The 25,066-nt window shown below is 49.8% G+C and overlaps 1 protein-coding gene across 5 annotated transcripts in view; it reads left to right on the forward strand.

The window, feature by feature from the left end:
* ARHGAP22 (Rho GTPase activating protein 22) overlaps window positions 1–25,066 on the forward strand; it is a 179,612-nt gene that overhangs the window by 88,529 nt on the left and 66,017 nt on the right. For all 5 annotated transcript variants that reach the window (XM_064487949.1, XM_064487952.1, XM_064487948.1 and 2 more), the window contains one exon: window positions 550–637. In XM_064487949.1, coding sequence (XP_064344019.1) covers window positions 550–637 — 88 coding nt within the window. The remainder of the gene's footprint in view (window positions 1–549; window positions 638–25,066) is intronic.

Raw genomic sequence — 25,066 nt, forward strand, 5'->3', positions numbered from 1 at the left:
GAACAGGTAGAGAAATGAAATGTCACCTAGCCAAGAGGGGGCAGAACTGGGCTCACACAGATCTGTGTGTTCTTTCCCCCATGTCACCTCCTGAACAGTTACATATGAGAAGCCTTTCTCTCCCTGACCCTCTACTGCCTAAAACTCCTGCCCCATAAAGGCTACAAAGGGGCACACTGGGACAGGGGCCCCCCGGATGATGGAACCTTCCTCCCTGCTCCTGACTTGGGCTTCTATGCCCAGGGGAGTGACGACCCCAGGTGGTCTCCCATGGGCAGAGTTCCTCCGAGGGTGGGTACTGCAGGCAGTGTTGCCCCACTCCAGCGGTGACCCCATGCAGGGATTCTCTGTGCCCAGTCCCAGCCGCGCAGAGGAAGTCTGTGCTCCTCCGGGCACCCAACCCGCCCAGCCGGAGCCTGGAGGGCGGGGCCTGGAGGGCGGAGCCTCTGACCCTGTGGCCCCACCCTCTGCTCTCCTGGAGCCCTGACCACAGAAGCCCTTCCCCAGCCTTCTCATGACCTCTGTGTTTGTGTTTGTCTCTCTATTTAGGGATTTATTTCTCTGCAAGGGACCCAGGTGACCGAACTTCTTCCTGGCCCCGAGGACCCAGGAAAGCACCTTTTTGAGATCAGCCCAGGTAGGTCTGACCCTTCAGCTCTGTGCTGGGGCCCCTGGTGGCCCCGGTGGAGGTGTCACTGCCCTTCTGGCTTGGGAAGGGCCATCTTCACAACACTCCTCTCTGCAAGAACCCCAGCACTGTCACAAAGCACAATTCAGAAAATGTGGGCCAAATCTAGAGGATACTGCAAATTTGGGGGAAAATTGGAAAATCTAATCAATCACCTGGGTAATTAGCTTTTGGTGAGAGGAAAATATGGATTGTCAAATTCACAGTAAACACAGGAAAAGAAACCAATCAGTGGGGACACCTTGTGGTGACGGTCCAAACACAATATCTGGGTCATATGCAAATAAATCCAGGGGGAACCGCTAGCAGAGATTCAGAGCCATAAAATAAGCTCTATTATGAATCCCAGAACAGAGCATTGCAATATGATGGGAAGAAGGGAAGTAATTTAACTCAGAGAACCGCTATCATGTTAGCGGTTACAAAACAATTTTTTTTTAAGTTCTCAGTTTTAAAATGTAATTCTTATTGAACTAAGTAAATGTGTCTTGCAGATGAATCTGTCTGTTTACAGAGGGGTCGGCTTCTGCGGTGAGGTGGTGTCTTTCTTAGCTTGACCTCCCCCAGATGCAGAGCCTCAGACAGGGAGGGAATCCAGGGTTGATTCCCAAAAAGCCTGGGGAAGGGAGCAGGAAGGGAGGACGGCCAGCAGGGTGCGCTCGTGAGCTGGCGCTGCAGCGGGCACCAGGGCTCAGTTCCAGTGGGCACTCCTCCAGGAACAGACTCAGAGATGTCTCACGCAGGGAGTGAGGAGGCAGGGGGTTTATCCACCAACTCCCACCAGCCATGAACTGAGAGCTGCTCCCTGGGGAGCTGACTTTGGCATGTCTGGTCTGGCCTGCCCTGCGCACGGCCGAGCTCCCTGCATTCAGAGGCCTGCAGGCAGAGCTGCAGGTGCTTGAGCAGAGAGGCCGCCAGCGTGGATGGGAACAGCGAGTGCCCGGGGGTCAGGGCAAGGCACCAAGAACGTAGGCTACCGGCAGCTAGTCCTCACATCCTGTCACATGCTGTCCGAATTTAGACTTCCTTCTGGGAAGTGCTGGCTGTGGACTGAGTGTGCGAGGGCCTCACTGGGGTCCGTGGGCCATTAAGCTTACAGTCTCGGAGCATCACGGCCACTCAACCACGCTGCAGGCTGTACACCGTGGGGTGGATCAGCCCGGGCACAGGCCAGCATACTGTGGCCCACTGGGAACAGAAGTGAGCAAATCCACGCCTGGGGCAGGGCACATTCTCCGTTGCTCTGTCCATCCTGGAAATTCCAGGAGGCACAGGCTGCGGGTGAAGTGGAGGGAGACCCTCCCAACTGCATGCCCTGTATCAAAATTCAAGTACCCGTGGTCTCATTTGGGCCGTTCATCTCCTGCAAGAATCTTTGTACTAAAAGTGCACATTAGGAGGTGGCAACCGAGGGATCCCAGGTGATGGAGTGGAAAATAGAGGTTTGGTTAATTATGGAACAGGAGTAAAGGCTTCTGCCAAGAAGGGAGAGAAGAAACAAAGGAGAGCAGTGAGGTAGACAGGGCCCTGCCACGTGGGGGAGGGGGAGCCGGACATGTGGAAGGAGGGGCTGGGGGAGGATCCAGGGTCTGGGTCTGGGAATCAGGGAGGAGTGAGGTGAGGCTGGAAGGGAAAGGTGGAGGCCAACACGTGCGAGCCAGCCATAAACTCAGAAAGGCACTGAGCGTGTGGCCCTAGGGCCAAACTGGAATGGTCGCCAGTGCGCATGCTCTTTATTTGGGTCAGAGGTACTTCGGGGATTTCTTAGACTCTGGGGGGAAAATGATCCATTTGCCACGGAAGGTAACATGTTCACAGGTTCCAGGGATCAGGACGCGGACATCCTTGTGGGGCCATTATTCTGTTACCACAATACTCAAAATATCCCTCTAAGTTAAAGGGTAACTTTCATGCCTACTTTATAAAAAAGGACACTGGGGGGCTAGAAAGGATACGTGCCTTGCCCAGGGACACACAGCTGGGTGGCAGTAGGGCGTTCTGACTTCCAAAGCCACACACAGGGTAAGCCGCCCTCCAACACAGGTACCGAGTACAAGTCTGGCATCTTTCCTACCTGGGCCCGGAAGTCTAGGCATGCAGTACCAGGAGGGATGGCTCCCCGCACCTCTTTATCCCAAGCACAGCAGTGGTCTGTCCAAGCACCAAATGTGTGCAGAGTCCAAGCCCTGCCCATCTCTGCCCTCTTGACTTTGAACGTGCAGCTGCTCCTGAAGGCACAGGGGCAGGGGTGGGAGGCAACTGTGAGACCACTCAGGGAAAGTGGGGCAGGTGGTGGGCAGTGAGGGGGTCCCAGGCAGCCTTTGCGGAGCATTGACGGGGAAAGGCTCAATCATCTCCATCGGACACATCTTCCTGGCCAGGGAACGCCAGGCCAGGGTGCGAGTCTGCTATACCCAGTACCCCAGAGGGAGGAACACCTGACAACACCTGGACGTGTAATAGGAACTCAAAAATCCTAACGCATGAGATCAGTTACATGAATTTTAAGTCATAATTCTGTCTGTGCTCTTCAACAGTTTTTAAAAAATCACAAAGTTTCATCAAGATATAATTTTAAAAAATCTGAGGGAAAATTATACAGTGAGTGCCATCTAGTGGAGAGACATGACAATTCCCTGACAGGCCAGGCGTGGCCTCCCGCCCTCCCCCGACCATCTCAGCCAGGCCCACCTGTGATTCTTGGTGACCTCTGACAGTCACTAAGCAGTGGCTTGAGCCAGCCCTAGCCCCAGGGCCCCGCTCTCCACCAGCACGCTGAGGCTGGCTCCCGGGTCGGGCGTGAAGGAGCCAGGCCCCAGAAGGGGCTGGGATTCAGAGATTCCTTCCCATCTGGGCCTCTTCTCCAGCTGGCCAGCTGCCTGGCAAACCCTGCCTCCTCCCAGCCCGTTGAAAGCCGTCTGCCCCTTGCAGACTTGATCCTCTTGGCCTGCCAGACAGTCACTGCTTGGCGCTGCAGGCATCTGGCCACAGGCCAAGCTTTGGCCTTCCTCCGAGTCTGCAGGGATGGGGTAAGGAGTGGACAGGCCTGCTTTGGTGCTCTGGGCAAAACGTTGCTAAACCCACAAGATGCTCGTGTTTGGCGGGTGAGTTTAGATAATCCAAAAAGCAGTGTAACTCGTCGCTAACATCCCTCTCCCGGTATTAGCGTGATGCTACCCCAGGGAGGCAAGTCCACTGACTACAGGGATTCAAAGAGGAGCCCTGAGTCTTTCTGGCGAGAACCTGCTAGTCTTTCATGGGTCCTCCATTGCTGGGTGTGTTTTTCCAACGTCCCCGATGGCAGGTGGCAGAAGCCAGCTCTGGCAAAGGAGGAAATGGCCAGAGGCTATGGGGCCACACCGAATCAACCCACAGGAACCTGGAAGGGGCAGACGGCAGGGCTGCTCAGGGCTCCCAGAGCCAGGAACAGAGAGGGGTGGGTGTTCTGCGGGGAAGGCTGAATCCCATCCCACAGGCTCAGCATCGATCGCTCAGGGTCTGAGGGCCCAGTGGCTGTGTTTAGGCCATGTGCCCTCCCCTGATGACACTGGGGTGGTGAGGAAAGGCCTGTCTACTCCAGCATCTGGACAGACCCACCCACCAAGGCTTCACCCAGTAGGAGCAGGGACCCCCAGGAAACCAGGTGCTTTCAGGGAAGGGAAGGGAGGTGCACTGCAGCTGACAGCCCGTGGCTCTGTTTCTTTAGGGGCCAAGTGTCATATTGCTGACCTCGGCCCTTTCTGCAGAGCCACCCCTGGGTCCCAGAGCCGGATGCCTTTCCTAGGCGGCATTTACTTCTGGAGTGCGAGGAGCAGAGTGTCCAGGGCTGAGGATAACCCGAGTGAGACATGAACGGCCACCGTGAGTCTCAGAGCGGGAGAGCGCTATCTCTAGAGCAGGAGGAGGACATGGCTGCTCTGGCATCGGGGCCCTGTTCCCATTGCAGAGCACCTGTCTGCTTTGGGCCCTGTGGACCGTGTTTCTCAACGTAAAGTGCTGGAGACCCTGGGGGAAGCTGCCCAGTTCAGAGGTCTGGCTGGCACCCTGTGCTCCCAGAGTGCTGGCTGCCTCCCCCGACCACGCCACTTGGGGTGTGCCCCCCTGCCCCCACCAGACTCCCCAGACTCCTAGTGGGCATCCTGCAGGCAGTAGTAGGCCTGGGCTGGCATGGCTTTGAGTCCTTGGGTTTTCCACCCAGGCACTGGAGGCTGGGGTACCAGCCAGGCGAGCAGTGGCACCCCGTGGGAGTAGGGGAGACACGGTGGGTTGTCTGTGGGCAATTGCTGATGTTCCCTGGGGGGCAGGCTGGCTTCTGCAGCAGAAAGGAAGGTTGCAGAGAAGAGAATCGGGAGGCCGAACCCACGTGCTGTCTCCCCATCTGCAACTGTCTTCTGTGCCCTCCCAGCAGAGCACGCACATCCCCACAGCATCTGGCTCTGGTCAGTGTCCCTGACTGTCCTTCTCTCCCAAAGTCAGGGAGAACTGGACAGGAGCCCAACCCTGTCCCCCGGGCCTACGTGGTTTGGGACAAGTCACTTGATGTCCCTGTGCCTCTGTCTCATCACTTACATTGTGATAACAAACCCAAGTGCCTTGGGTTTGGTGAGGATGCAGTGAGGGCCCAGTGCCTGGCTCAGCGTACATACTGATATTTTTCTGTTCTTTCCTCCTCCCTGCAATCTGTCTCTTTATCATTATTATTCATAATAACAACACAGTTACCGTTTACCTGTCACCTGTAAGTCAGCAATCCCAATACTGTGTGAGAAGTGCTCTCATAGATGAGTCCCTGGGGCTGACAGCCCAGAGCAGAGGGTGGGGGCGGCTCACCTGGATGGTTCGGGAAGATTTCACTCAAGCTAAGCCTTGACAGGGAAATAGAAATGACCTGGACCAGCAAACAAGAGAAGGTCATCCCCAGAATGGTCCAGGAGTGAACACAGAGACCCGGAGAAGCACGGTGTGTGGGAGACTCGGGGAGGAGAGGACCACAGTGGAAAGGTGGGCAGGGGCCAGGTCACAGGAGGGCTTGGATGCTGGACAAAAAGGCTTGGACTTTAACCATTACACATCTTCAGCTGGCCAGAGGGATGGTTAAAACCAAAACCGTGTGTTAGAAAAAACACCAGGTGTAGTGAAGTGGGGATTGCAAGGACTGGGCAGGAGATGGGGAGGTGATCTGCCACCCCTCGTTACCACCATCCACCTCTGCCCCCACCCTCTCTGGGGCCAGTGTCCACAGAGGAGACCACTCTGCCCCAAAGCAGCAGGACAACAGTCCCTGCCAAAGCGCTTACCCGTTGTGGAGGCAACTCAGAAGCTGGGCCACTTAAAGCTGAGCTTTTTTCTGTGCAGCTTCAAGCTCAGGTGCCAAGTTCTTAGCAAGGGACCCTGATCATGAATGTTACTTTGGGGTCTGTTTAAGTGGGTCCCAGACCCAGCTCAGCCTCTAACTCACTGGGGGAACCAGATCAGATTTCCTTAATTTCCCCAAGTGTAAGATGAGAAGGCCTCCGAGGTGTCCACCTGCCCTAGTAGGATGGCACCAGGAGACTGGCCTTCCATAACCAAGCGTCCCCGCAAGGATGGGTTCCAGCACTTTCTGATGGCTGCACTGCGTCTTTGAAGCCTCTCTCGCGCACTGAGTTTACAGCTGCCAGTCCTTATCCGCCTGCAGCTTGGAGAAGATAGGAGGGCTGCAGCCTGCTATCTCTGCGGCCTGACCTTGAAATGAAGCCAGCACACACAGATTACTTTGTAGAAGCAGACTGATTCATGCTCCCGACAGCCACAGAGCATCGCTCATCTCATTAGCTGCCTCCTGAGCGGGATGCCTATCTCAGCCTATCTCGGCACCTGGTACCAGCCAGCCCACATATCAGCCTGACCCCGGGTGGCCCCGCTGAGTTTGCCTTCAGGGCGCCAGACGATGGGTAATGACTAGAAATGAAATTAGATGAGTAGTTCACAAGTGTTCGCCACCCCTGAGGGTGGGAGAATCAGCAAACGCGAGACTGGTTTCTTGTATGTCCCCACTTTGCCGTCTGGCCCTCCTGTCTTAATCTCCCTTTTCTCAACTAAACACAGAACCAGGTGTGGGAAACTCCCACTGGTATCCCTGGAAGTAGATGCTCTTGAAGAGGCGCGTGCAGTTCATTCCTTTGCCAAAACCGTGTTCCAGAGCAGCCCTGTTCAGTAGTAATGTAAAGCAAGCCACGTTTGTAATGAAGTTGACAATCCTGTTGCTCAGTTACACCTGCTGCATGTCAGGTTCTCAGCAGCCGTGTGTGTCTGGTGGAGCCGTAGTGCACAGCGCATGCCCGGATGAGGAGGCGACGGTGTGCAATGCCTGACATAGGAGAGGTGCTCAACAGGTACCCCTAATATGAAGGGGAGGGCGGGAGGGAGGGAGGAGGAGCAACCAGGGGAAAAAGCCTAGGCTTTGGAGTCAGCGAGATTCACATTTTAGCTCCGCCACTCACTAATGGCAGGAACTTGGACCAATACCTTACATTCTCTGTGTCTTACTTCACCATCGGGTAACAGAAATAAAACTACCTACTTGGCAAGATGGCTGTGAACATCAAGTGAACTAAGAAATGTGGATACACAGAGGACAGTCCCCGTCCCTCCACCAGCCCCTTCTCTCTCCCCTTGCCCGCCTCCCTCCTTCCCTCCCTCCTCTATCCTTCCTAACTTTCTCTCTCCTCTCCCTCTCCCCACCCTTCTCTCAACGTCTCTTTTATCTGCCATGTAAAAGCAAACTTCAAATAAGATTTCCAATTTCTTTAGTTTGTGGCTTTAAAAACAAACAAATCACAGCTCTACAGCACTTGTTCTCAAATTTTCCTGCGTATCAGAATCCCCCGGAGCACTTGTCGAAACCTCAAGTGCTGGGCTCATCCCCAAAGTTGCTGATTCCAGGAGCTGGGGTGGGGCCTGAGAGTCTGCGGATGCTGCTGGTCCCGGAACCACAGCATCAGCATGGTTGAAAGAGACAGGCTGAAAGGGAACTCGTGGGAGGAAGGGAAAAACTTTGTACTTCATACCTTTAATGGTGCCTTTTTCCTGGTTTTTGAGGACGGAGCCCTACATTTTTATTCTGCACTGGGCCCCACAAATGACGTGCTTGGTCCTAAGCATAGTGGAGGGGCAACTACAGGAGCGAGGAGCCCAGAGGATGTATTCATGGAGACATGAGCCTGGAATAAAGGAGGTGATGCTCCTGTCACTGTGCTAGGAGGACCCTGTGCAAAGGAGGCTGTCTCCAACGCAGGGAAGAGGCTGGAGGTCACCACACTCCCCTGCAGCTCTGAGCTGCTCCGCTGTGCAGGCAAAAGGGCACTAAGAGGGCTTGGTGGCCACACGAATGGATGTGAGATGCTGTGATGCAGGAGCAGGTGTTGCTGTTCTTTGTGAGGGAGGGGCAGCGGATGGCTGAGCATCCTGGAGGCAGGAGGCTGCAGAGGGCAGGACCACGGGACAGCTGAGATTCCAAGTCCTCACACACGCTCCACTGGCCCAGCAGACTTCACTTACGAAACACGCATTTTTTAAATTGAATTATAGTTGATTTACAATGTTGTGTTAGTTTCAGGTGTACAGCAAAGTGATTCAGACATACACTCTTTTTCAAATACTTTTCCATTAGAGGTTATTACAAGATATTGAATATGGTTCCCTGTGCTATTCAGTAGGTCCCTGTTGTTTATCTATTTTATACACACTAGTGAAAACACAAATTTAAAGACAAGATTATTGACAACTTCAAGACAGCCGCCAAAGAGCATTAAATTTCTAGCGCAGGGTCCTTCTGAGTGGGGGCCCTGTGCACCTGCCCTGGTCGCGGGCCCGTGGGGCCGGCCCTGACTGTGGGCTTCTGGACGTAAACACAGGACCTGACTTTCTGTTCTTTTGTGTTTAGGCTCCATCCTGTGAATGCAGCCTAACGCCCTTGTGATCTATTCCTGCAGATTCACTCGCCCTCAGAGGCCCCAGTCAGAAGTGAATTCATTGCAGATACAAACTACTATATATAAAACAAAGAACAAGGTCCTATGATATGGCACAGGGAACTATAATCAATACTTTATAATAACCTATAATGAAAAAGAATATGTATATATATATATATGACTGAATCACTATGCTGTACACTGGAAACTAACACAACATTGTAAATCAACTGTACTTTGGTAAAAAAAAATAAATTTAAAAAAAATGAATTCAATCTGCACCTTATCAGTGTGCTTATCCCGTTCATAAACTTGGCACTGGAAAGGGAATGTGGCTTCTCCAAGTGCTGAGCATGCTCCCCACATCCCACCCCAGCCCCGTGTTCTCCCCTGTCCAGCCCTGACCCTGGGCCCTGGGCCACTCCGCCCTCTGTCCTCTCCCCTGGGTCCCCATTTGCTGCAGAGACTGCACACACATCCTGATCTGCTGAGGCAGAGGGGCTTTTAAATGGAACTCCTGGCGCCCAGAGGGCAACAGGGCATGTTGCCCTGGGAGGCGGGGCCTGTGTCAGCATCCTTGCAGATCAAGGCTCTGGTCTGGTCCGTTAGGTGATTAAACGGAAACCATCCCTCTTAAATGAGGCCAGTTAGAGGGAGCCTTTAGCGGCCCACCCAGGGCTCCACACCTTCAGGGCAGCCTGGCTTTCTGAGTGCCTAACATGGTCCTTACCCCAGGGTGCTGGCTCAGTCTCATCTCGGCAGGTGTGACCCCTGACTCCTTGACTCACATCCTTCTGACCTGCACAGGGAGGGCTCCCTGCGTGGCCTGTGAGGACTCCAGGGAGGGTCCCGCCTTGGCTGAGGGAGAGAAGCATGGACCCAGATAGACTCCAGGCTTGTTGCCGTCATCCTCATCCCAGCCAGGTGACCTGCCTTCTCCCACCCACCTCGGGGCTTCTCATTCAAACCTGTGCTCACTTCTGTGGTTGCACCTTTCACGCATGAATGGAAGTACCTCTTGGTTTCTGACCTTTTCGTTTGGGGGCACTTAAATTCCTCTCAACAGACTTAGATCTCCTCAGGGGCAGGTCCATGTCTGAGTCAAACCTGTAACTTCAGCCCGGTGCTCAATGTCTGGCCCAGATGAGGGGCACGGGAGGAGAACCCACAGTTGTGCCCATATCCTGGGGCATGAGACAGCTTAGCTAACTCTGAGCCATTTGCTGTGGGTCAGATCCCAAAGAGCCTTGTGCTTGGGCATTTGGACTGTCTTATCAGCAATAAGGAGCTACTGTTCCCCCTTTCCTAAACCGGAAAGTTATGATCGTATTTCACAACAACGAGCAGACTGGATTGAGTGTTGGGTAACAAGGGGGACCCAGAACCAGTTAAGGCTGCTTTATTAGAGCAGCCAGCATTGTGTGCTGACAGGCTGAAAGCAAGCAGGGGCCGGGAGGATGAGGGCATGGCTGGGAGGCAGAATGGCCAGACCTGGTGAGGGACGGGATGCTGGAGGTGGAGTCCAGGATCACTGCCAGGTTGCTGGGCAACTAAGAGAGGACAGACAGGGGGAAGCAGTTTGGGAATAAAGATGACTGAGTCACTGTGAGGTCTCAGAAGCTCAGGCTAGCAGCCATGACAACATGGATTCAGTTTTCGGGGAGCAGGGTTTATCAAGCCCTCAGTTCCACTCCCTCGGGGTCTGATGTTCCAGCGGTCCCCAACTGTAAGTGATGCTTTTTATTTAAGATCCAAATCAGTGATCTAGGAAGCCCTTCTGGACTCCATCCCCACGTGCTCCCTGCAAACCCCTCCCTACAATGTCACTTTAATGACAGAATTCAAAAGCCAGCACCAGAACTTACTAGCTATATGACCTTGGTCAAGTTGCCAACTTCCTTGTGCCTCAGTTTCCTCATATATAAAATGAGGATAATTAAGGTACCTGTACCTTGGGTTAGGGATGAGGATGAAGGAATTGTATGTGATTGTAAAGGGGGACAGAGGAGCCTTATTCTGATGATACCATTAAGTATCTCGATGGTGGTGATAGTTTATATAGCTGCAATGTGATAAAACTATATAGACCGCCCCCTCCTCAGTACACACACACACACACACACACACACCCCAGTCCATGTATAACTGGGGAAATCTGAATCAGCTCTGTGGATTGCACCAAGGTCAGTTTCCTGATTTTGATATTGTCCTGTAGTTAGATGTTACTATTGGGGAAGACTGAGTGAGGGGAACCTGGGAACTCACTGTACGGTTTTTTTGCAACTTCCTGTGAATCTAGAATTATTTCCAAAGAAAAAGGTTTTTTTTTTAAGTACATACCTCTCTGTACACCAAGAAACTGACACAACATTGTGAACTGACTATACTTCAATAAAAATATATTAATTAATTTAAAAAAATTTTAAAAATGAATTGACCATTAAAAGAAGTCCATATCTCATAATGTTTTTGTGTTATGTTATGATGCACCTGTATGTTAAGATAATACCTGGCCTGTGTTAAGTACTCAATAAAATTTGACAAGTGTTACTCGAGGTGTCTGCAAAATTGAGAAGCAAATGACAAACTTATTTTTAAAGAATGATCAGTAACCTTTCAAATACTATGTTCAATATGTTTTTCTACAACCTCCAGACACCTTTTCAGATAAAATGCCCGTAAATCTAAATCAACGGGCCCAGTTGTTTATAATTAAAAAGTGTAACAAATCCAGCACTTTCTCTGCATTTTATGACTTTCTGGCCTTTCTGTGGTTTATTTGTTGATTGACAGTTGGGCCCCTTGTTTCTTAGAGGTGTTGCACCTGGAAAACATTGAGAGTATTATTTGAAATTCGGCAAATGCACCATTTAACAGCTTACTTGATATTTCCTGAGTTTGCAGACACCTGTGTGTGGCGGTCCCCCGCCCCTGGTGACTGCACACACACCTGCCCCCCTCCTGTATGTCTGCCCCTTGTATGTCCTGACCCAGACCAGGTACGGGTACACATTTGCCGGCTGACAGACTGAAAGGGCCACTCACCAGCAAAACCTGCTCATTCCTCCAAGAGCAACTGGTCATGTTCCTGGGACAGCAATAGAAATGAGGTCCCTATCTTAACATTCTCCACAGGACACGAACAGCAGGAGATTCTTAAAGTCATTTGTTGAGTTTCTATTTAGAGAGAGAAGTGGGAAGGGCACCTTACAGTGTATTGGCTCAAACTTCCTGACACCTGGGCAAGTGGACCTCGCAGTGCTGTTGTACAGGTGTGGAAACTGAAGCCCAGAGGGGTAGCTTGTCCCAAGTCACATAACTAGTACAAGGTGGAGTCTGGGGTCCCATCCAGGTGAGTCCCCTTCTGGGGTCCCATCTTTGGCTGCCGACAGGAGCCCAGGTGGGTGCTGGGCACCGCGGCTCTGGGACACGGAGAGGTGCAGACAGAAATCCCTCAGCTAGAGATAGGCGCACCGGATAGGAAAGGGTGATGTGCAGGAGGAGGTATCTTCTGAGTGCCAGCCCAGGACAAAGATGGAGATAACATTCTTCATGAGTGATCTCAGCTAGACTAAATCTCTAGATAAATTAGGATGTGGGGAGGAATGTGGCAGGGGATTAGTGGGTGGGGTGTTGGACGACCCAGGTCACCTCTGGGAAGCCACGCGCAGGTACACAGTCTCCTCCTACGGGGCGCCTTCAGCTTAGGAACTTTCATAGACACGAGGCCATTCTTTTAGTCTAGGTCTTTCCTACACAAGAAGTGGTCCGTGGACCACATCACGCATTGGCATCACGTGGGAGCTACTGAAAGGGAATCTGGGTTATAGCAATACGTCCTGAGGGGTTTGTGTGCATATTAAAACGCAAAGCAATGCTCTCAAGTGGAACAGCATTAGTGCTACCCAACCCCGGACCCTGCGCTCCTGAGGGAGAATGCAGAGCCAGGTGCCTGGCTCTTTAAGATGCTTAATAAATTAAACCAATGAAGGAGCAGCATCTCAAAAGCAAGAAGGGAGCTAAAGTGATGGTTAGAGAGAGGCAAATGGTGACAAGAATTGAGTCTAGTTCTCAGGCTGCAAACTGAGCTGCAAACTGAGCTGCAAACCAGGGCTTGATTTACCCATGGGCTGATTCTGGCCCACAAGACATATTTCGTTTGGCTCATGAATTTTTTTTTTTTTAATGGAAGTAATGGGGATTGAACCCAGGACGTTGCACGTGCTAAGCACACACTCTACCACTGAGCCACATACCCCCTGCTAAGTATTTTAAAAGCGAAAGGTTTTACCCATAGATAATACAGATTTCTAGAGGGTAAATTTGGGCCTGCCTTCTCCACAGAAGCACTTAGCAGGAGCTGAGTAATAGCTGCCCCTTTCTGACAGAGCCAGAGTGTTCTCCAGTTAGCCAGAATCCCCACCACTCCCTATTGCCCCCCCCCCCCACCTCTGCCTCCTGCTTTCTCAGTTAACTTAACCTGCCTGATATCTCTATAAGGGTCTCAGTCTGTGAGCCCTAGTATAGATAATTAAAAAACTCAAAATCACACACTGACACCCCCAGTTATTTGTCTTGTGCGGTTGTAGTTAAGGGTGAGGTGGTCCATCACACTGTCTGAGATTCAATTCTGGCTCAGCCTCTGCCCAAGTCTTGGATCTGAGTGAGTCATATAACCCTTTGAACTTTGGGCTCTTCACCTGTAAAATGGACTCAGTTAAAGCAGCTCTATGTAGAGCATTATGCACGTGCCTGGAATATGGTTACCAGTAGCTAATTGGTAAGACGTTAGCAACTGCAGTTGCCAGAGTGAAATAACACACAGGTATGTGGCTGTTTATTCCCTGCACTTCTAAAACATCAGCATTCATTGTTAATATTTTCCACAAAAAGGTGTACAGAATACATAAAATTTGTGAATTCAGTGAAGCTAAATATTTTATATATTTCAAATAAAAATTATGGATGTATGAAAAGCACCAAGGGAAAAGATAAACCCATGAAATATAAACATTAAAAATATTACCCTTCTAATAAAAATTATTAGTGGATGAAATTAATAAAATATTCTTCAAAAATAACAAACCAGGCTTTATAAAATAAAGAAAATTTTAATGATAATGAACACTTGAAATGAAATCATACTGTTTGATGTTCTTTTTGAATCATGAACGTATTTTGGTGTCCATTTTTTGTAGGTGCTATAATATTTTTGAGAAATTGTTCCAAGCTAAATTTCAAACTTATCCTTTGGGTTCTTTATCTTCAGATAACCTTATTTCTTATTCAATTCTCTAGGTTTCTTTTTTTTTTAACCTCCTTTTTTGTGGTTGGCAGGGGCTACTTTTTTTTTAATGGCGGTACTGAGGATTGAACCCAGGACCTCGTGCATGCTAAGCATGCGCTCTACCACTAAGCTATACCCTCCCCTCAGGGGGCTATATCTTTTAATTGATCATGAGCTCTAGGTTTTTTTGTTTGTTTGTTTTAAGCATTTCTAGTTTGTCTTCCTCTTCTGCAGTGTTCTTCTGGGTAGGTGATCCTTTGGGTCCGGTGGCTGGGCCACAGGGAGCAGTTAGTTGTGTCTGAAGGGCACTGGTTTGGAATGTCTTTGAACCAGAGTAAGGATTTAATGTTTCAATAGAGGCACCTTGGTTCCATTCCCTGCTGTGGATTATGGAAGAATATAAACCACTCTTTTTTTTCCTTTAAGCACTTTACATGTAGTAACTCATTTTATTTTATTTTATTTTTCATTAATTTCTTTATTGAGTTATAGTCAGTTTCTGGTGTACACCACAATTTTTCAGTCATACATGAATATACATATATTCATTTTCATATTCTTTTTCACCATGAGCTACTACAAGATTATTTGATTTTAATTGAAGTATAGTCAGTTTACAATGTGTCAATTCCTGGTGTACAGCATAATATTACAGTCATATTCATGCATATATTCATTTCATATTCTTTTTCATTAGAGGTTACTACAAGATATTGAACATAGTTCCCTGTGCAATACAGTAGAAACTTGTTTATTTTATATATATATTAGTTAGTATCTGCAAATCTCAAACTCCCAATTTATCCCTTCCACCCCTTCCCCCAGTAACCATAAGTTTGTTTTCTATGGCTGTGAGTCTGTTTCTGTTTTGTAAATAAGTTCGTTTGTGTCTTTTTTTTTTTTTTTTTTAGATTCCATATATAAGTGATAGCATATGGTATTTTTCTTTCTCTTTCTGGCTTACTTCACTGAGAATGATGATCTCCAGGTCCATCCATGTTGCAGCAAATGGCATTATTTTATTCTTTTTTATGGCTGAGTAGTGTTCCACTGTAGCTATATACCATATTTTCTTTATCCAGTCATCTGTCAGTGGACATTTAGGTTGATTCCATATCTTGGCTATTGTAAATAGTGCTGCTATGAACATTGGGGTCCATGTATCTTTTCGAATTACAGCTCCCTCCAGATATATGCCCAGGAATGGGATTGATGGATCATATGGTAAGTCTATTTTCAGTTTTTTAAGGAATCTTCATACTGTTTTCCATAATGGCTGCACCAAACTACATTGTCACCAACAGTGTACGAGGGTTCCCTTTTCTCTACACCCTCTCCAGCATTTATCGTTTGTGGACTTTGGAATCACGGCCATTCTAATTGGTGTGAGGTGCTACCTCATTGTAGTTTTGATTTGCATTTCTCTGATAATTAGCAACATTGAGCATTTTTTCATATGCCTATTGGCCATTTGTATGTCTTCACTGGAGAATTGTTTGTTTAGGTCTTCTGCCCATTTGGGGGTTGGGTTTTTTGGTTTTTTGTTATTAAGTTGTGTGAGCTGTTTGTATGTTTTAGAAATTAAGCCCTTGTCAGTTGCATCATTGGCAAATATTTCCTCCCATTCCATCAGTTGTCATTTTGTTTTGCTTATGGTTTCCTTTGCTGTGCAAAAGCTTACAAGTTTAATTAGGTCCTATTTGCTTATTTTTGCTTTTATTTCTATTGCCTGGGTAGACTGCCCCAGGAGAACATTGCTAAGATTTATGCCAGAGAACGTTTTGCTTGTTTTCTTCTAGGAGGTTTATCGTGTCTTGTCTTATGTCTTTAAGTCATTTTGAGTTTAGTTTTGTGTATGGTGTGAGGGAGTGTTCTAACTTCACTGATTTACCTGTGGCTATCCAACTTTCCCAACACCACTTGCTGAAGATAGAAACCACTTTCTAAACAAGCTTTTCTTACTACATCCAAACTTCTATTGAAGCATATCCCAGGTGTAAATGATTCCAATTTTTAAAATATATATCACAAAAATACCTGAATTTTAGCAGTTTTTAAAAGCACATTATTCTAGAATACCAGAATGTTAAAAACTGGTGTTATAATCACTAAAACAAAACAAAACAAAACAAAAAACAGCAAAAAAAAACCACCAGATTTGTCAGTTTTTCTCAAGGTCAGTGACACCTTCCTGGGTTCACAGGGCACAACTTTCCCTAAAGCTGTTGTCCCCCCAAAATTCACATCCAGTGGAAACCTTGGACTGTAACCTCATTTGGAAATAGGCTCTTTACCGATGCAGTTAGTTCCGATGAGGTCTGGAATAGGGTGGGCCCTCAATTCAATGACTGGTGTCCTTATCAGAAGAAATTTGGACACCCAGGCAGGCAAGGGAGAGGTCATGTGAGGATGGAGACAGAGATTGGAGTGATGCAGCTACCAGACAAGGAATGCCAAGGATTCCCACAACCCCAGAACCAGTGGAGAGGCTGGAACAGAGGCTGCCCTAGGGCCTTCTGAGGGAGCCCGGCCCTGCCAGCACCTCCATGTTCGACTATGACCTCCAGAGCCCTGCGAGAACCAGCTTCTGTTGTTGTAAACCGCCCAGTTTATGGTCCTTGGTTACAGCAGCCTAGCAAATTGGTGCAGCCATGCAATTATGGGTGAAATGTCCAGAGCCACAGGCTCTTCACAGCAGGACCGACTTTCATTGGCCTGGAGAATCCAGCCCACACTCTTAAGGCCCCAAACCCAGAAGTCCTGGCTTCCCTTCCTCCCTGCCTCCCCCTTGAGGGCCCCTCATCTTCCTGCACAGCCCCTCCATCTGTGAGGCTTGTTACCCAAGCTATGGCCCCAACATCTGCTCCGCCTGTGGCACCACCTGGTCACTTCCAAGTGCTGCCTGTGGTTGAGCGGGAAGAACAGAACCGCAGGAGTCCCACATCTCAGGAAAGCACTGGCTGCATCCTGGCCATGCGCACGCCTTGCCAAGTCACCTCTCTCCTGAGCCTTATTGAATGGGGATCGTAATGATCTTCATGGGCCTTGGCAAGGTTGCGGAATACAGCAGCACCTGGAACCTAATAGATGCTCATAGGCGTGAGGGGCCCCTCCCACCCCAGGGCAAGCATGATGAGAATCTGGGCATCCTGGAGAGCTGGGGCTGAGCTGGGGCAGGTGGGGCCAGAATGCACCAGCAGTGGGCGGTGCCTCCCTCTGGGAGGACGGGCTTGGAGAGGGAGGGGGAGCGGCCGTCTTCAACACACACACACACACACACACACACACACACACACACACACACACACACGCGCGCGCGCGCGCGCGCAGAGAAGGGGCGTCAGGCAGGGGGCTCTGGTCTGCGGTTTCCCGTGTCTGGCACAGAGAGGCGCTCCAGAAATAACTGTCTCAGGAATGATGCTGGAGAGGGAACGAACAACCCACCGGATGAGTCAGATCAAAGTGCTGCCGGTCCAGCCCACCGTGCGGGAGCCTCCACTGAAAGAATGTGCGGCTGCGAGGAGGGTTTTCTTTTCTTTTAAATTGAGAGAGGCTGATCTTCTTTGTTCTGTGAAGGGTCACTTAAGTGGCCCTCTTAGATACGCAAATGCCAGGCCAGTAAGCAGCCAGCGTCCTGGGATCAGTGCTTAACAGGACCTCTTGTGGCGGGGGGGGGGGGGGGGGGGGGGGGGATGGCGGGGGGGGTGTTTTGTATTTTTGAGTGGTTTGGCAGAGATTTTGTGCCCTTTCTTTGGCCTGCAGCAGACGGGGACTCTGTCGGGAGAGTTGGAGAGGAAGAGAAATGTGTCGACGAATTGGTACAAAGGGCCCGAGTTTTCTGGAAGGAATGAGATGAGCTGGATGCACAAACCACCATAGTGTTTTCACACTTTTTTGACAACAAGAAATAGACACGCCATCCCACTCGAGGGCCCAGGCATACACGGGAGCAAGGGTCTCATCGAAACATACTGTTCCTGTATGCAGGGCCAATGGCATTTTCTATTCTCGGAGATTCTACCTCATTTTACAAAATACTTATTGGCCAAGACCCACTGAGTTGACTTCATGACTTCAGTTGGAGTCCACAGTTGGAAAAATGCTTCTTAGGGTTTGGTGTTGAGGAGGTACCAAGGCCTGGCTGCAGGGAGGGAGAAGTGGCCCTGGAAATAAAGGCCCTGGGGTTAGTGAGCTCTGCCTGGTACTGAGTAACTAGGGGGATGAGAAATGATGGTCTTGGGGACTTATCAGATACTGAACTGGGTCTGATGGGGCCATGTGAGGCCAGCTTTCCATAGAAATTGTGTGTGTGTGTTTTTGTGTATGTGTGTGTGTGATCCGACAGCATGGAACACAAGGAGCTTGTGGGCCTTCTCCCCACACAGGAGGTCATGTGCCAGAGATGCTGTGTATCCCTGCAGAAACTCGGTCGCCCACTCCCTCCCCATGGGGTATTACTGTGGTATCCAGCAGCCCTTTTCTACACAGCTGTAATCCCATTGCTGCCACCATGGCCAGCTTGGGAGGGGCCCGCCCCATGCCCTGACCATCCTGGGACCGCCTGGGGCCCTGTGGGAGTGGTCTATAAGGGAGTCCACAGTCATACCCCAGAGGCCCTGCCTTACCAGGCAGGGAGCCCTCCAGACAGACGGAATGCTGAGGCCTGGGCAGAACACCCTGGAGGAGTTGCTGCTTCCACAGCAAAACCCCAGGGAACAGGGACCTCACGCATCCTAGCATCTACGCTTTAGACACTTGGCCAAGGCCAGCATCAGCTAAGAAGCTTGATAGGCATCAGGATGGGACAAAAGTGGCCTGGACAGTTGCCCACCAGAACCAGAAATGAGAAGCCGGGCTGCCCTGCACTTTCTCCTTCCACAACTAGGTGGCAGCAGCAAGCACAAAGACTTGAACCCCTTTCTGTGGACTCGACCATCCCCGCCTCTCTCCTCTGGGCTGAAATTCTTCCAGTCCCACCTCCCCCAGACCCTGCCCAGCAGCCTTGGCTGCAGCTCTGTGAAGAAACCGAAGGCCGTTGGGCACTTAGTGTCCCAGTAAAGCCTCACAGCCCTTCAGCACCTCTGGCCCCATCCACTGCCTCATTGAAGGACTGAGGGTCTTTCGAGATGATGGAAGTCGGAATTCAATTCAGACGGCTTTGGCATCACTTGCAGCCAAGGTAGTAAGCACAGAGGCAAAATGCAGTCTTGGGCGTCAGATAGCCCAGCTGCCCCTCACAGCACCTCTTAGCCCCAGGGTGGCAGCCAAACCTGCTTCCCTTTCCTGTGGCCTTGCAGACAGTTCTCCAGGCTCCCCCTGTGGTAAGATGGGTCATGTGACTGAACTCTGGACAATGGAATGTGGGTGGGAGTGTGGCTGCAGGCTGCTCTCAGCCCCTGAAATCCCCTGAGATCTTCCTCTCCCCTCCTTGACAAGCAGATGGAAAGGATCCAGGGGAGGACACAGGTCCTCGAAGGAGCTTGAGTCCCCTAGTGACTGCCTGGAGCAGAGCCCCCCTCCCTCCCCCTTTTCATGCTGACCTACTCAGGATGGTGTCCTGAGCACTAATGAATGTGTGTTTATGGGGTTAAGGCTCTGAGATTTGCGGTTGTTTCGTTACAGCAGCCAGCAGTAATTACCTGATTAACGTGCAGGTTTCCTTATCTATGGCCTGGGTTTATACTCAGTCTCAGGGTGGTTATGTCTAAGATAGATAAGGTATGCAAATCGCCAATCCTGGGGGCTGGCACGTTGCACACTCACTCACTCAGGGAGATGCGCTGCAGGGCTGAGGTCCCGCCCTTGCACTGTCAGCAGCTGCAGCAGCAATGGTGACAGCAGCAAGGAGGACTAATTAGTCCCCAGTTCACAGTGCCTTGTCCTCAGCAAAGCGGCCCAGACACCAGGTGGGCCTGGCTCAGGGCAGTGGATCTTCTGTGGCACGTGGGGATGCTGGGAGCCTTCAGAAGTGCTCAGGTCCTGTCTATGCAAATGCACTGTCCACTGGATTTTTGCTGTCACTGGAGACTCGCTGTTAGGGCAGTATCCCTAATGGAATGCCGAGCTTAGGGGATCACACAGACTGAAAAGGAGTCTGGAGCTAGACCCCTGAGTTCAAACCCTCTCTCTTCCACTTACTAGCTGTGGGATCCCAGGTAAATCACTTAGCAGTTCTGTCCCTCAGTTTCCCCATCAGTACAATGGGGGTATAGTAGGGTTCTTGTGGAGTTTGAGTTAATATATATAGAAAGCTCAATGCTTGGCATACAGCAGATGTTTAATTTGTGTTGCTCTTGGGGGAGGGTATAGCTCAGTGGTAGGGTGCGTGCTTAGCATGCACGAGGTCCTGGGTTCAATCCCCAGTACCTCTGCCAAAAATAATAAATAAATCTAATTACCACCCTCATAAAAAAATGTTTTTTTTAACTGTGTTGCCCTTATTACTAAAGCAAGCATCCCACTTGGTGACTCCCTTGGTAAGCAACTGAGACCACCTCCCTCCCACCCCTGCAGTGCATGGAAAGTTCTGAGGCCATCAGAGCCACCAGGAAGGCCCCTGTCTCTGCAGCCAGTCAGCCCTGGACAGGGAGCAAAAGCCCTCAGGGCCATGGCCGTGGCCTCCTGCTCTTTCCCATGGTGCATTTCTCCTGGGGGGAGTTGGGGGAGGAAAGAAAGACAGAGCAGGTGGGAGCAGGGCTGGGAGTGAGACCTCGGGAAGGACAATGGGCTTTGTAAAATCCCTCTCTGGGCAGTCTGGCCAAGTTCAATGGCTTCAGGCCACATGAACAGCAAGAAAAATGTGGCCCAGGAATTTCTCCCCAACGATGCCCCTTGTCTTTCGCTGTGGGAATTTGGAGCTGCAGACACATTCCTTCCACGAACAACGTCCTCAGCAGCTGAAGGCCCATTGGCCGGAGCCGGGGAATCCGGCTGGTCGGGCATTTCTAGGGCCCTGCCCCCCGAGCCCCCCGCCCTGAGGAGTAGGCACAGCAAATGTGCAGGAGAACGGCCTCTCGCTGGCAGACTTCAGAGCCCGCTGAGTCAGGGACTGACCCCTCCCCGGCACTGCGTGCCTCTCCCGAGAGCCAAGTGTCCAGACAGTTTGTGCAGCTGCTTTTCCCTAATCTGTCACCCAGAAGTGGAAACTGGACGTCTTGGATAGAATCCCCACTTCTTAGAGATGGGAATTCACTTTTTTTTGCCTAAGCCAAATACTTCCCAACTTAAGAGGAAACAATTTCCCAGTGCTCTAAAAGTCTTCTTAACAGAGGGTTGCAAACTACATGAAGCCCACAGGCCAGGGGGAGGGTATAGCTCAGTGGTAGAGTGCATGCTTAGCATGCACAAGGTCCTGGGTTCAATCCCCAGTGCTTCCACTAAAGTAGTAATAATAATTTTAGAATGCATAAATAAATCTAATTACCACCCCCCCTTAAAAAGCCCACAGGCCAAGTCTGGCTCACCACCTGTTTTATAAATAAAGTTTTATTGAAACACAGCCACACCCATTCATTTCTGTATTGTTTATGGCTGATTTCATCCTGCCAGGGCAGAGTTGAGTAGTTGCTATGGAGACCATAAGGCAAAGTTTAAATATGTTTTATGATCTGCCCCTTAGAAAAAGTTTATTAACTCCTAGTTTAAAATAGGAGGTATTACATTCACTCATTAACTTATACCACTGTGTTAATCCACAAAGGATTTGAAATGGCTTGTAATGAGAACATGTAGAATGAAATGACGGTAACACAATAGTAAAAATTTAAAATATTAAGGACCCAAGAAAATGCAAATAAAAGCAGAAAAGCAAAATCAGGAAACAAAAACAGAAATGTGAAGGCCTACTTTAAGGCCTGCGTACTTGCCAGAGACAAACTGAAATTTCTGTGAGCTTCCTGGTAGCCAAGGGAAAAAGAAAAATGAGACTTAAGTCTCATTAAGAGAAAGGAAAATGCATACCAGTCCTTATGGGATCCACAGCTGTTTCTAGCACAAAGCAGTGTGGGCTTACTTCAGACAGACTCTACCTTTCCCAGAGTCACACACTTCATTAAAAAAAAAAAAAAAAAAACCAGAACAATGAGTCTGTAAAGTGAATAATGGCAATGCTGTTGATGAGGGATAATGGTAGGGGGTGGGGGGAGGAGCTAATTAACATGTTTAACTGACTAGCTACATTCAAATCAGTTGGCTTCCATGCACTGTGGCAAAAGTGCACAAAACATATTTTGAGAGATGGTGGGAGAGGCCTCTATTCTGCTTCTCATTTCTCTGTTTCAAAGCAAAAACTGAAGTTGACTTGGGGTAGCCCCAACTTGTCACTAACTCAACTTCAGTGCCCGGCACATGATAGGTCCTCGAGAAGTGACTGATGTGGAGTAGCTCTAGCCTTTCTGGACCTCAGATTTCCCAGGAAAAATAAGGATGTATTAAAATGTAAAGTCCCTTCCAGTTCCAGAATGTCTGTGAGTGTTGTACGTATGGCGTGTGCACACTGGATTTTGGCCAAGCTTCTAACACAAATCAGAACTATGACGAGAGGAGAGGATGAGAGAGGGGGAAGCAGGACCAGATGGAGACCTTCACCTCTAAGAGGCAGGAGGCAGGGCACAGGTCATTAAGAAGGCGATCTATGGTGGTCAGACTGCCTGGATGCAAGGACAGGCTCTCCCACCTACAGCTCTGTGACTTTGAGAGCTCACACAACCTGGGCAGATGTCCATATTCTCACCTGTAAAATGAGTGTGATGACCTATCACCATCACAGGGCTGCTGTGAAAAGTAAATGACATAATGCCTGTCAGGTACCAGCACCAGGATGGGGTAGCTTTGTAATAAGTGGTCTACAAAGGGCTTTTATCTTCAGGAAGCCCTCTCTACCAGGTGTCAGGGCTGCCAGGGAACAGATGCTACTCTGAAAAGCAGTAAAGCAGTGAGCCTCACGTGGTCGTCCTGCTGGACGCCGTCTAGTGCTCCCCAGGATTTGTCTGTTTTACCGCAAGTCTCACCCACGGACATGCCTTAGATCCATGGGGCATGAATCCATCACCGAGTGCTGTCCCTTCTCCCACCAAAATATCTACCATAGAATGAAGAGCGTAGGCTCTGAAGCAAGACAGGCTGTGTTCTAATCCAAGCTCGGCCACTAATTAGCTGTGTGAATTACTTGTATAAATTACTTCACCTCTCTGTGCCTCGGTGTTCTCCTCCTTAAAGTGGAAATAATGATGGTACCAAACACATAGGCCTGCTCTGATTCTGAATGGAAGGTCATGCTCATAGCCTGGCTCGCCACCAGGGCCAGGCAGTGTTAGCTACTGGTGTTATATACGACCCCCCATTTCAGGTGTGTTAGTGCCTAACAAAGTACCCCAAAGCTTAGGGACTTCAACATGTAGCCCTCTGCTCTGCAGCGCGGGCAGGGCTTGGTAGGGACAACAGTCTCTGCTCTACTTGCCATCAGCTGGAGGACCACCGCACTCACACGCTGGCCCCGACCTCAGTTCTCCACATGGCTGGGCTGGGCTTCCGGGAGCATGGCGGTCTCTGAGTGGTCCCACTGCTCACAAGGAGATGGCTTTCCCTAGAAGACAACAGGAGAAGCTACTGTGTGCCTTAGGATTTAGGCCCAAGACTGGTCCAGAGTCACTTCACTTCTGTCACCTTCTGTAGGTTAAAGCAAGTCACAGGGCAGCCCAGATTCAAGGGCACAGGACCACATAGGGTGTAGAGCTCTGGGTGGCTGGGGGTGGCCTCAGCCCTGCTGGAGCCTCTGTCCTGCAAAGCTGACGTCCAGCTCTTCTCCCAGAGCCCACTGCACTCCCTGGATACCCAGCCCCTGGTTCTGGCTCTGCTTTCCCGTGATGTGTGGGATGTTGGCCTTTCAGCTCCAGAAGATGTCTCAGAGGTCCCCACCTCTCTGGTCAGTTTTCTGGAGTTGGTGGCTTGAGCTCAGCTGGAGCCTTGCAGCACCAAGTGATCTTGATGTTTTGGCTCAATTCAAGATGATGTGGGGTCATGATGAATTCAGGGGACAGAGATATGTTCAGGGACTTTGAGTTTTCAGGCAAATTCCATGCTCAGTGTGTGCTTTTCCAGTTGCAGCCCATGACTCTACACCTAACTGGAGAAATGCCATCCATCCATCTATCCATCCATCTGTTCATCTGCCCACCCATCCACCCATCCACCCGTCTGTCCGTCCATCCATCCATCTATCCATCCATCCATCCATCCATCCACCCACCCATCCATCTTTCTGTCCATCCATCCATCCATCCATCCATCCATCCATGATTCTGACACTTACCATTTCATTGGTCTTGGGCAAGTCTCTTCACCTCTCTGAACTTTAGTTTCTTCCTCTGTAAATTGAATTTAACGACATCTGCCTCATGGGGTTGTCCTGTGGTTAATTGAGATAATAGGACTTGTGAGTTGCCTGGGACATGATGGGAAACACATAGTGACTGTTATTTTCCTTCCCTATTAGGGAATAGACACACAACTAGAAAACGATGTAAAATCAGGAATTAAAGTGTGTGAAACCAAGGACAGTAATACTGTAAGCTCTTGCCTTGTGTTCTGTCTCGTAAACTTCCCTGGGAGTTGATATTTAAAGCTCCTTTGAAAAGTTGAGTATCCCAAAATGTATTTGAATGGTTCAGTGGGGATACTGACCCTCTGTAATAGGCTCGTTTGAAATGATCCTGCTTTGCTACTTCGTCTAAGAAAGATAAACAAGCAGCCCACAATGGCCGCTGTGATGTTTTCTTTTAAATCTTGCTTTCCAAATGTAGGACTTGGCCGTTGGACAATCACCCGGGGGCTCGCTCCCCGCACATGCTCTCCCTGAATGCAGGGAGCTCCAGCTTGGAATTCCTGGGGCCTCATTAAGCCTGCTGTGACTAAGTGATCTTGCCTGGTGCTAAAACTGTTTAAAATGACTTGGCAGCAACCAGAAGTCAGGTTTCTCTGTTTTTTCTCAGTTCCTCCCTTTTTGTAACCCCCGCCTACATGTCATGAAATGAAAACATCTTTCTTGCCGGATCGGGTGCAGGACAAGCCTCCTCTCTCCCTGAAGAAGCCTCATCCTGGTCTTTCTGGACAGTTAGAGGGAGGCAGAAATCTGTCCCA

Source organism: Camelus dromedarius, chromosome 8 (assembly GCF_036321535.1).
Source record: "Camelus dromedarius isolate mCamDro1 chromosome 8, mCamDro1.pat, whole genome shotgun sequence".
Taxonomy (NCBI): Eukaryota; Metazoa; Chordata; class Mammalia; order Artiodactyla; family Camelidae; genus Camelus; species Camelus dromedarius.